We start from the raw sequence: 12,906 nt of genomic DNA on the forward strand, positions 1-12,906 counted from the left end.
ACAGATAACAGAGAGTGTCAGTTATTTAGGTTGCTCTTTACTCTGTGCTGTAAGTAGAAAATTTATTTTTCTTTGGTACATGAATATAATAGAATAAATTTAATATGCTACAAGTTTTACAAGCTTACAGCTTCTGAAAGGTCTTATGGGTGATGGGATAGAAAACAGATAAAAGTAAAACAAAACAAATATAAAATCATTAGTTCATTTGCAGTATTATAATTCTATGGTAGAAGCCATTTTCTAGAAGTAGTTCAAAAGTTTGACAAGGTAGTTAATTAACTAGAGAGTTAACCTGACCTACATGAGAGAAGATGAAAATAACTAAACTTAATAATATAATAACTTAACTTTGAACTCAAGGGTGATGATATTTGGTGAAATTGAGAAAGATGAATTTCATTCATACAGTGACTAAGTTCAGAACTATTTGCATTTCTAATTTGAACAAGATCATTCCTAGGAAACAAATTCATTCAACTAATGCTAAATCTATCAGCTCGTCTGCAGAAGTTAATACAAATACAATTAAAGATATAATTCTATTTAAATATGATAATCCAAGATTCTTTAAAGTGTTGAATCTTTTTGCTATAGTACAGTTTGGTTTTTGGTCATATCTTTCTCTTACAGCATATGAAACGTTGAGGGATGCTCCTGTACCAAAGAATGCCGATAAATGGTGGGAAAAATTCAATTTGGGTGATAATAAATTCAGATACACCTTAGCAGCCTCAAGTTTCCTAATTGGTTAGTGGTATTATTTTGATCTTCAGCATTGTCTAATAAATGAAATTTGTTTTAAGGATATGGAATTCTGACTGTCAGTTGGATGTATACCTTGCGATCAGTTAGATATTTAATTTTAAATAAGGGAGGACAGAAGTGTTCTTTTGTGACATATACTCCATTTGGAGAAAATCGAATAATGACTCTAGGACTTGAAAATACTAGTTGTACATCCTCCAGGCATCATTCACCTTCTTACATACCGATAAAAGTTAAAGGACATTTTTTTCATTATTTGTTAGACACGAAAGGAGAGTTTAAAAACACAAAATTATTTGATAATACAGTTGGCCTCAAACGAAAATTCAAAGCTTAGAATCATGTAAATAAAAAATAATTTATGTTCATTTGATGGTTTTATTTGTGCTAACAAATTTGGATCTTTCATGAGAAAGTCTTTTGGAATGGAATTTCGAACATTTGTATAGATAGATATTGATTCTATAATAAATGATCCTTTTTTGTGGATTGGGGATCCGTATTGTGTATACATTCTGAAAGAGATAAATATACCTGTGCATTATTTCAATTATTATAATTTTGTCAATTTTATTTCTTAACATACATCTATGGAGTAAAAGGACTGTCTTCAATCATCTCTCTGTCTTCAAGCATTTCATTACAAGAGTATTCACATGATAGGTTCTTTTATGTTGAACATTGAAACAATTAAGATACTGTTAAAGGACTATTTTCCATTCTAAGTTGTCTTATGATTGTCTTTGAAATAATAGCATTTAGACTTTATTCCAATGACAAAACTTTGTACTTTGTTATGAAGTGGTATATTCACTTCAAGTTCTTTCTTTTTTCGAAGCAAATAAGTAGAGAGCGGCACTGTACGACGACTTTCACGCAATTATAATTTTACTTCTTTTGAATCTTTCGACTTATCATGCAAGGGAAAATAGAGGGCAAAAGACGCATGGCAAGAAGACGCATTTCATGGCCAAGTATCTGAGAGAATGGTTTAGGTGCAGCTCAAAAGAACTCTTTCGAGCAACTGCCTCGAAGGTCAGGATAGCTATGATGCTTGCCGACCTCTTCGGCGGAGATTGCACTTGAAGAAGAAGAATAATTTTTGGTAGTTTTTTTCACGAATATTTAAAAAAATATATCAGTGCTTTGTACAAAGTAAGAATCATCAATATGCAAGAAAAAAAGTTACCAAAATTTTTTTTTGTTTTTCATTCGTAAATTAAAAATATTTACTTTCTTCCATGTAGATTATTGTTTTCTCGAGGCACAGGCTAGGAAGCCTATTCCGGGGGTCTTTTGTGACTGTGAAAAGAGGAGCGGGTTTTAGTGAGGTGAAAGTCCTACACAAATTCAGCGGCAATAACTTAACATCATCCTGGCCCGCCTCTTGAGATGGCTTTAGCTTTTCCCCTACCTCGGGGCAAAAAAAAAGATTATTGTTTAAGGAAATTATGTGAAAACCCCATAAAAATCGGTGAATTATAAGCTGAAATGTCTCTAATTTATTTTGAATTTGAATTGTCAGCAACCACGTAAAGGTGTTTCCTCTCTATATCCGGTCGATATCCAGGAAAGTCGTATATTGCTTCTCTGATTTGGCCTTTGAAATACATCCAAATCATCCGCATTTTCATCGGAAACTCTACTTCATTTTCACTTCGTTAATAAACAGAATTTTCGCATTTATTAATCCGATAATAGGGCTCGGAAAAATCCAAGAATGATTGTTGAAAAGCCTTTTCATTCTCAACGTGCCACTAATTGTTTGCGGTTTTGGGGCTGGTGGTGTGATTGGACTTTACTCTTTCGAAAATGATGATGGTGAATTAAATGCGCTACCGAAACTATGATAACCTAATAATTTTTTTATGGGCGGAATTAGAATATATTAATGTGGACGACGTTTATTTACAACAAGACGGCGCTACATTTCGTGCTACAGAAGCACCGAAAACAAACGCAATTTTGCAAGAAAAGTTTCCTGGACGTATTATTTCTCGAATAAGAAGTGACTACCATTGGCCATCGAGATCTTGTTTTTCAACAGCTTCACACTTCGAAGTTATTGAGGACCTAGGTATACGCCACAAATGTGCGAATTGGTAATGGAAAATTTCATAAAGAGGGTATGGTGCTGCAACCACGGGCGTAGCCAGGTTTCAGTTTCGGGGGGGGTTTTACATATTATAAAAAAAAACTTGTTTTTCTTTTAAAATATCAACTTTAAAAGAGCCAACACATTCAGTCTATTTTCACTAGTTTTATTTTTCAAGTATGTTTTGAAAAAAAAAACATTTTCAAAATCACTTTTTGAAATTTAGTTTATTTCTTTACATCGATTCCTATAAATATATTCAGGAAAAAAATACCGTCGTAGTATTTATACAACAGAGTACTCAAATTCAAATTTATGAGTAGAAAGTTTATATGCAAAAAACTGGTAAAAAATGATAGTTATCACCTTTTTTGCATTTTTTTCAATGTTTTATCATGAAATTTTGGTGGCAAACTTCAGATTCGAATTCTGTACCCCAGAAACAGAGATAATAAATCGAAGAAATTAAAACTACCCCATCAACTGAGTTTTAGCAGAGATAGATATAATACGCCAATTTTGAACTATCGTTTGAGCCAGATTTTGAAAAAAAAAAAAGTTTTTTTGACATCTTTAACATTTCGGGGGGGGTTTGAACCCCCAAAACCCCCCCCTGGCTACGCCCGTGGCTGCAACCGTAGTCATGGCAGCCATTTTGCTGATATCGTTATTCGTTTTCTATCCATTGATTTTTCTTAAAATATACCTACTCTTTTTTTATATCGAAACTTACTGGAAAACCCTTCAACACTAATAATTATCGCATTCATACTTCTATAGAGCCCGCATCTTTTCCGAAAAAGGTCCCGTTTGTAATGATAAAATAGGAACCTATACCGCACGAAGTTTCAGACCAAATAATCGAGAATCTACAATTCTTGATTATTTGAACTGCTAATCCAACCATCTCATAAAAAATCGAATAACATCGAAATTAGAATAGTAATAAGAAAAAAATCTCTTCTTTCCCGGGTAAAGAGGCACCCAAGGCCTAAAGATTAGACATCAGATAATATTTTATGTCTTCAGATTTCCGTCCCTTATTCTCGAGCATATAGGGATATATTTTGCTTTATTCATCTATAATGAACAATGAAATCTCATGACTGATAGTTGTTGATGTTTGTAGAAATGAAAAACATAATTCATAAACATAACCTAACACTTTTTCACCATACTGATGGGGGCTTAAAGCCCGAAACACGTGTTTACGGTTAGCGCTTCACTCTTTTCACTTTTCCTTTGAATAAATGAATATTAAAAATTTTCAGAAATGAGTTTTGACATCGAAAAGTTTTTTTATCACTAATTAAGGGTTCATTGAACAGATCGCTCTCTCTTTTCTTCACTGTATCTGAATTTTTCAAATCTTGAGCCGGAAATGATCTGAAACCATAGTATTTGACTAATTAGATATACTAATCGTGGAATCAGTACTATGGGGGGGAAAGGGGAAAGAAACGCGTTTTTTTAAAAGGGAAGAAAAGTTTACACTTTTTTCGACCGTTCGCAGTGAAGTACGAAGGGACGCGATAATACGTTTCGAAAGAGGAAAGACGGACATTTGTTACGGTACCGGGGTTTTTCGGCAAAAGTACCCCGATTATTTTATAATTATTCTCAAACTGGACGAAAAAATCGATTTTCGTCGAAAAGTGAAAACTTCTAGAAACGAGATGGGGCGTAGGATATCGTCGGGACGAGATGTTTTGGCTCAATCTGATGCACGAAAGATGAACTGGAAAAGTAACGGAGCCCTTTTTTGGATTTTCGTCTTTGTTTTCTCGAAAAATTCACGCAAAAATGTGCAATTTTGGTAACATTTTGACGTTTCTCTTAAATCTGTGTTCCCCGATAACATCCATCGATGGCATTCAGAGTAGGAACGCCCCTAATTATAAATAAGAAACGATGCGAATGAAAATGAGAAACGTCAGATGATATTCGACTAGAAACATTGAAATTTGGACGAATCGAGAGGAAATATACAAGAAAAGATGTTCAGATCCGATTTCTATCCGTTTTTCGAGGTATATTTGATGATATTTTAGAAAGAAAACGTTTTTAGTCAGTGGGAAGCTTGATTTGCCAGAAGCCTCTACCAGGAGTCATTTGGTTATTTGAGAAGTTTTTTAACGAGAAATTTGAGGAAATAATAGACTAGAACTGTATGTACCGCCCTCTTATGATGATATTTTTGCGTTTTGTTGAGATTTTCATGGAAATTCGTCAAATCTTGAAGCATTCCGTTTCATGTAAATTGTCAAGGACATACGTAAATATATCATTTCAGACAGATATTAGCATCCAACCTGAAATGAGCCGGTAGGTAGAGATATTTTAATTAGATAACCTAAATATTTAACGATTTTTTAAACGAAAATCATGAAAATTCATCAACTTATAGAATCTCTGTCACCATTTATTTTGACATTATTCCTATAAGAAGCACAAATGCACCCAATTATGCAAAGGCATTGTGGCCGGATCGTTAGGGATGCGGTCGTACAAACTGAGGTCTCTATGGGTTGCGAGTTCAAATCTTGCAGAAGCTCATAATTTTTTTTTCTTATTTTTTCGCCAGTTATTAATTTTTATATCATTTGGCAGTGAATACTTTGGAATAGTGAAATGGATCAAATAAAATCAATGATTATTTTGAAATAATAGGGATTCCCATTTCATACAGGGGGTACAATTTTCAAGCGTCAATTATACCTATATTTCTGGAAAATCGAGACCTTATAAATCTGAAAATTGGAATTAGAGCTTCCGGTTAGTTTTCTTTTGCATAATTTGCGAAAATATACGTGCGATGAATATTTTTTATACAGAGTGCACAATTTCCGAGTTCCAATTGGACGACTCTGGATAACTGAAACCTGTTGAAATCTGATAATTGAGATCTTAGATCCAGGTTATTTTTTTTGCATAATTCTTGGAGGTATACACTGAGTGATTGACGATTTCATACAGGGTGTATTAATCTTGAGTGGCAATCAGACGTTTATGCAAAATTGTAACCTATTGAAACAACGGATTATAAACTTCGGGTTATTCTTAGTTTTCATAATTTGTGAGGAATAATATAATAATTGATTAAAAATTTTACAGGGTGTATTGAATTGGGATATCAATTTGATATTTTTGGAAAAATAGGCAAAATGAAATCTGGAAATTTGGATGATAGCTTTAGGTTAGTCTTAGACATTCCTGAAGATTCCGTATGGAAAATTGGTATCATAGCATTTGCTCTTTCTGCCATCTTGAAGGTATTCGAATAACGAGTCGGGCATGTTCATTGGTGTTTTTGGTTGCTTTTTTGTGTTTCAACAAAAACTTTATATACACGATGTTTGATGTCGATTTGATTAAAATTATTCCTCAAATTACATACAGACTGTGCGTTGTATATTAGTCCGATTTGAATGAATTTTATATGGGGTGTACATCTGTGGCCAATGCAGATCTATGGACAATGTGGATCTATGGACAAAGAGGATCTATGGGCAATGTAGATCTACCTACAAGGTGTATCTACGGGCAAAGCGAATCTACCTACAAGGTAGATCTACGGCGCGTACTAGTTAATACTAAATCCGTTATCAAATTCTCTTCTATCCGTCCGGCCGTAGCCGGTAAACATGAAAGCTGCTGAACGAAAAAAGCTTGAAACTTGAGCTGAGTGAAGCTGGCACCACCAAATGCGAATTTTGGGATCAAAATTTCAGGATCGTTTGTCTATTGTAGGTCCACGTTTGTCCACCCTTTTTTTTTCATTTGTCCAGGCACCGTTCGAGAGATACACTAGGGGAATAAATTGAAGAATCAAAATAAAATTCGAAATTTTAAGCGGTTTTTCAAATGGCTGTATTTTCCATAACAATGGTCGGATCCCAATTTGAGAAGGAGCTTTTTGAAGCTTGAAGTTTAAAGTTTAGAGATCTCATGATGACAAAATTTTTCAAGCAACGTGTATCGCTCAATCCTAATCTGTCTAAAATTTCTGCGAAATTTTTTCATTGAGAATAAAAATCTTAAAAATTCAATTTTTTCATTTTGTTGATTTTGTTAGAGATTATGAATATTCGAATCGAAAATCGTGATCCGTTGATTTTTTGAAAATTCGATCGAATGAAACAAAAAAACCGCTTCATGGATTGAATTGAAATCTGGGATTTTTGATGGTGATATTGAACTGTAAAACGCACACTCAACATTGATGGTTTTTCGATATTTTCAATTCAGCGCTTGATTATCCAAAAAGCCTCCAAAAGCCCTTTTTTTATCAACTTTTCAAATTGATGTAGAGAACGAAGAAAATTTCTTCCGAAAATACCATAGCTATTTCTTGTAGAGAATTCATTCAAGATTTCAAAACATTCCCTAAATTTTCTGTGCAAACATTGATTGGAGAGATATTGATGGTTAAAGACAGAAAGGTCCTTTTCAATTCAAAGTTCGATATTTCAGAGATAAATGCTCGTATCGAAATTTTGTTAAAATGATATTGAAGCTGAATGAACAAATTATCTCATCCATAAAGTGGTTAAGTTGAAAAAAAAATTTCCAAGTCTGTGGGCCAAAAATAAGAACTGAAAAAATTTTGCAGAAATTTTGGATACTGTATCCATTAGGATTGAGCGGTACACGTTGCTTTAAAAATGTTTTCATCATGAGATCTCTAAACTATAAACTTCAAGCTTCAAAAAGCTTCTTTTCAAATTGAGATACGACCATTGTTATCGAAAACACAGCCATTTGAAAAACCGCTAAAAATTTCGAATTTTATTTTGATCCTTTAATTTATTCCACTAGTATACAGGGTCTTTCACGAGGAACCTCACCCATATTTATACGGGAAACTACTGAACGTATTTTCATGAAATTCAGCACTTATAAGTATTTCACGATGCTGATGAAATCTAAAATATTTTCAAATGAGCACCTCCGGTTTTTCCGGAAATGACGTCAACTTCCGTTTTTCAAATTAGAACACCATTTTTTTATTGCAGAAATAGATTCCTTAGAAAATTTCAAGTTATTTTGATGTAAAATTTTTCAGTTTTGGTTGGAAAATTCTCTCTGAGCGGGAAAATTCGAAAAAAAAATCGAAAATAGAGCTCCGCTGAAACAAGAATAACTTCGAGGTTTTTGGATGGAAAATTTTCATTTTTGGGATTTTTCAAGATGTAAGATTGATGTATCCACTTTAAAAATCGAAATCGCGATTCATGATACAGGGGGTGAAAAAATCGCTTTCAAAGTTAGGGATGACAAAATCGTGAAAAATCAATTTTTTCAAATTAGAACCCCATTTTTTTATGGCAGATATTGAATCTACGTTAAAAAATAATGTGAGTGTATGCATCACACCCTTGCCCTAAAATGGATATTTTCTGAGTTATTCACAAAAAACTGTTTTTCGTCTTGAATTTTCAGCTATTTCTTTTCCCTTCACGCCAAAAAGATGAAATTTTCAGGAACTGTTATTTGAACCATGCTGTAGATTTTTCACCCCTTCTTGAAACCGACTTCAAGTTACTATTAGGAGAACCATGGCAAACTCTCGCAGTTATAACTAGAGAAGATGCTCAAAGTTTTGACCGTTAATTTCTAGACATTTATTTATACGTCTCAGGAATGCTTCGTGCGTTGCTCTTCTTATTTCATCGGGAGGAAGAGATCTGCAAAAGTGTTTGAAAACCAAATTGAGTTTCAAAACTATGAATCTAAAAATCTAAACAAACCTGAACGCATTTCTGACTCGTTCTATGCAGTCCTCTTTATCAGTCAGGGGAGTTGAGTAGACAATATTTTTTATCCTACCCCAAACATAATAGTCTAAAGGAGTTAAATCGGGAGAACGTGGTGGCCAAAGATGTGGACCATTGTTCGCCAACCATCGATCTTCAAATAGCCTGTAGAGGATATTTGACACATTGAGTGAATTGTGTAGAGGCGCGCCATCTTGTTGATACCATAAGTCAATATGGTTCTGTACTAGCGGCTCAATGATTTGAGTCAATATGTCAGAATATCTATCTCCTAAGGGAGAACATTCTTTAAATAATGCAAACATGTGTAGTGTTCTATCTTACCAGTTAAAGTCCCATCATAAATGTGAACATCGAGAATTGCATTATTTTTGATGACGCAAAAAACATTGAAACTCCAGGTCTCTTGAAAGTTCCATTGTCTGAAGTGGTGGTTGTTCTCTTCATCCCAATAATGACTGTTATGCCTATTGAAAGAACCATTCTTTGTGAATTTAGATTCATCTGTCCAAATTATACAGTCCAAAAAGTTTTCATTCTCTTGAAATCGAATCATCATAGCTTCGCAAAACTCTGTTCTCCTGACGAAATCAGTTTCCTTCAAATGCTGTACCCTATTGAATTTATATGGGTGCATTTTATGTTTTTTTAATATTCTCCAAACACTCGATTGAGATAATCCTAGATCAATCTCGGCATCTTTGAGAGAATTTTGAGGATTCACACGAAAATATGCAAGAACTGTAATTTCGTTGTTCTCATCTTCTACTACACTTTTTTCTCTGTGTATAGTTTTCTTAACGAAAGATCCGACATTTCTCAAGTTTGTCATGGTTCTGTTATATGGTATCTCTCGTTGGTCTGGGTCGGTCAGGAAACCTCTCAATGAACAGTCGAATCGTTCTATCTACAACTTTATTACATTCTCCATGAAGTAGAATGAGATTTAAATAATCTTCATTGGTAAAATTAGGCATAGTGATCGATTTTATAACTTAATACGAATTATCACCAAATTAATATCTAGTAAACACAAAATGCTACTGAATAAAGAGGAATTTGGCAGATGTAATTAATGATATCTATCATTAAAAAAAAAGAATGTAAGTTTTTGCATATGGTTCATAAGGAATTATTTATTTATCACTGGAGAGAAAACCGATGGCCGATTAGTTGAAATAAAGAGGTTTCCGATACAAATTCGAATCAAAATTCGCCATCTATTTAGGAACAACCTGTAACTTTTTTCTCTTGCATATTAGGGTAGTAAAATCTAAAACATGGTTTAAGTAACAGTTCCTGAAAATTTCATCTTTTTGGCGTGAAGGGAAAAGAAATAGCTGAAAATTCAAGACGAAAAACAGTTTTTTGTGAATAACTCAGAAAATATCCACTTTAGGGCAAGGGTGTGATGCATACACTCACATTATTTTTTAATGTAGATTCAATATCTGCCATAAAAAAATGGGGTTCTAATTTGAAAAAATTGATTTTTCACGATTTTGTCATCCCTAACTTTGAAAGCGATTTTTTCACCCCCTGTATCATGCATCGCGATTTCGATTTTTGAAGTGGATACATCAATCTTACATCTTGAAAAATCCCAAAAATGAAAATTTTCCATCCAAAAACCTCGAAGTTATTCTTGTGTCAGCGGAGCTCTATTTTCGATTTTTTTTCCGAATTTTCCCGCTCAGAGAGAATTTTCCAACCAAAACTGAAAAATTTTACATCAAAATAACTTGAAATTTTCTAAGGAATCTATTTCTGCAATAAAAAAATGGTGTTCTAATTTGAAAAACGGAAGTTGACGTCATTTCCGGAAAAACCGGAGGTGCTCATGCCTTGAAAATATTTTAGATTTCATTAGCATAATGAAATACTCATAAGTGCTGAATTTCATGAAAATACGTTCAGTAGTTTCCCGTATAAATATGGGTGAGGTTCCTCGTGAAAGACCCTGTATAAGAACATACATCTTTTCCGTTAATTTTCTGAGCTGCACTCCCAAATTGCAAAAAAATGTTTGAAAGCCATAGATCATTTGTCCAACGTAAGTCCACTTTTGTCCAGAAACCAGAAACTCGACCATACGAAATTACGCAAAGTGTGAAGTTGTTACCCCCAAATGCAAATTTTGAGTTCGTTTGTCCATCGTAGGTCCACCCAATAATTTCATTTGTCCACCCCCAGAAACCAAAAAAATCGACAATTCGAAATTACGCGAAGTGTGAAGTTGGCATCCCCAAATCCGAATTTTGAGCTCAAAATTTCAGGATCGTTTTTCCATCGTAGGTCCACGTTTGTCCACCCAATAATGTAATTTGTCCACCCCCAGAAACCAAAAAAATCGACAATTCTAAATTACGGGAAGTGTGAAGTTGAGCTGTGTGAAGCTGGCTCCTCCAAATGCGAATTTTGATCTTAAAATTTCAGGATCGTTTGTCCATCGTAGGTCCACGTTTGTCCAACCTTTTTTTTATTTGTCCTCCCCCAGAAACCAAAAAAATCGACTATTCGAAAATACGCGATGTGTGAAGTTGGCACCCCCAATTGCGAATTTTGAGCTCAAAATTTCAGGATCATTTGTCCATCGTAGGTCCACGTTTGTCCATCCAATAATTTCATTTTCCAGCCCTAGAAACCAAAAAAACGAATTCAAAATTACGGGAAGTGTGAAATTGAGCTGTTTGAAGCTGCCACCCCCAAATGCAAAATTTGTGTTTAAAAGTTCAGGATCGTTTGTCCATCGTAGATCCTAGATTGTCCACCTCCCGATTGAAAAACGATCCTGAAATTTTGTGCTCAAAATTCGCATTTGGGGGTGCCAACTTCACACTTCGCGTAATTTCGAATAGTAGATTTTTTTGAATTCTGGTGGTGGACAAATGAAATTATTGGGTGGACAAACGTGGACCTACGATGGCAAACGGTCCTGGAATTTTGAGCTCAAAATTCGCATTTGGGGGTGCCAACTTCACATTTCCCGAAATTTCGAATGGTCGATTTTTTTAAATTCTGGGGGTGGACAAACGTGGACCTACGATGGACAAACGATCCTGAAATTTTGAGCTTAAAATTCGCCTTTGGGGTTTTTTTTTAGTCGTCTTGAAGCACCTTCTCGACGGGAATTAGTGAAACTGGTGGAAAATTTTGAACTTCTGGGATGTTAGATGTGAAGAATTGAAACCGTGTGCGTCGCTCAAGGACAACTGCCAATATTGCTGCTGTTGGGACATGCTGTACTTCATTGTTTCATGCTTTACATGTTATATTTTTTGTAGTGTGTTATTGTCATTATGACACAAGATTAAGTTAGAACGAAGTTGTCAATAAAAAATCGTCACAAAAAGTCACCTTCCAAGTATTTATTTTATATTATTAGAAAGCAACTCAACAGCTGCTGTAGCCCGTAGTGTGACAAAACCTCAGATTTGTCGAATCCTCTTCAATGTTGGGAATTTGGCTTATGATTTTTTATGGATGGAACTGGAACATATTGCAGACAAACGATCCTGAAATTTTGAGCTTAAAATTAGCATTTGGGGGTCGAACTTCACACTTTGCGTAATTTCGAATGGTCGATTTTTGTGGTTTCTGGGGCAGGCGCGGATCCACGGGGGGGGAACTGGGGGAACGTTCCCCCCCCAAATGGCCCGGGCACCCCTTAAAATTTGCCGGCCCGTCTAGAATTTGACATACTTAGGCTCAAATAATTACAAGATCAAGCAAAAATGTAATTTGACGCAATTTCTGAAACAAAGATGTTGAAAGTACGGATACGGAATGGAAATGCAATAAGGTTAGAAATAATATGAATATGGACCAATATATAGGTTCAAACGTTCCGCAATAAACACGTACACGTTCAAAGATGCCGCAATTGGGTCATAAATATTACTGTCGCGCGTTGGCATGTGATTCTCTGCTTACCCCGATTTCCAAGAGTTTTTTTGCGCTTCATAAATCTTGTCGGTATCTCTTTGACAAACCATCTATTTTTGTGTGAAGTGTGGCTTCTTTGATGGGTATAGATCTTCAGGCGTTATCTCTGATATTTCAGCAATTGTTTTTAATTTCAATTCACCAATCAGAATTATGAACCCCAAGAAGAGGGAAAGGGAAAAATATATGAATACCTACTACGAGTGTAGACGACCAGAATAAGCAGTTGTTTTCTATTTATTATTTTGTATATTGTGAAATTTTTTTGTGACCCCAAAATATAATTGTTGTATTGTACTAGGAAAAATTTAGTCTCAACAA

At 34.6% G+C, this 12,906-nt stretch overlaps 2 protein-coding genes across 3 annotated transcripts in view; both read left to right on the forward strand.

Annotated features, from left to right (window-relative positions):
* Nucleotides 1–12,906, forward strand: part of LOC123672315 (kinesin-related protein SMY1-like) — a 286,748-nt gene that overhangs the window by 14,363 nt on the left and 259,479 nt on the right. The window lies entirely within an intron of this gene.
* On the forward strand, nt 268–1,136 carry LOC123672318 (transmembrane protein 223). The gene is made up of 2 exons (XM_045606398.1): nt 268–750; nt 807–1,136. The coding sequence occupies exons 1-2, from the start codon at nt 393–395 to the stop codon at nt 1,103–1,105; spliced, it is 657 nt and encodes a 218-aa protein (XP_045462354.1). The 5' UTR covers nt 268–392; the 3' UTR covers nt 1,106–1,136.

This window comes from Harmonia axyridis, chromosome 2, assembly GCF_914767665.1.
Source record: "Harmonia axyridis chromosome 2, icHarAxyr1.1, whole genome shotgun sequence".
NCBI lineage: Eukaryota > Metazoa > Arthropoda > Insecta > Coleoptera > Coccinellidae > Harmonia > Harmonia axyridis.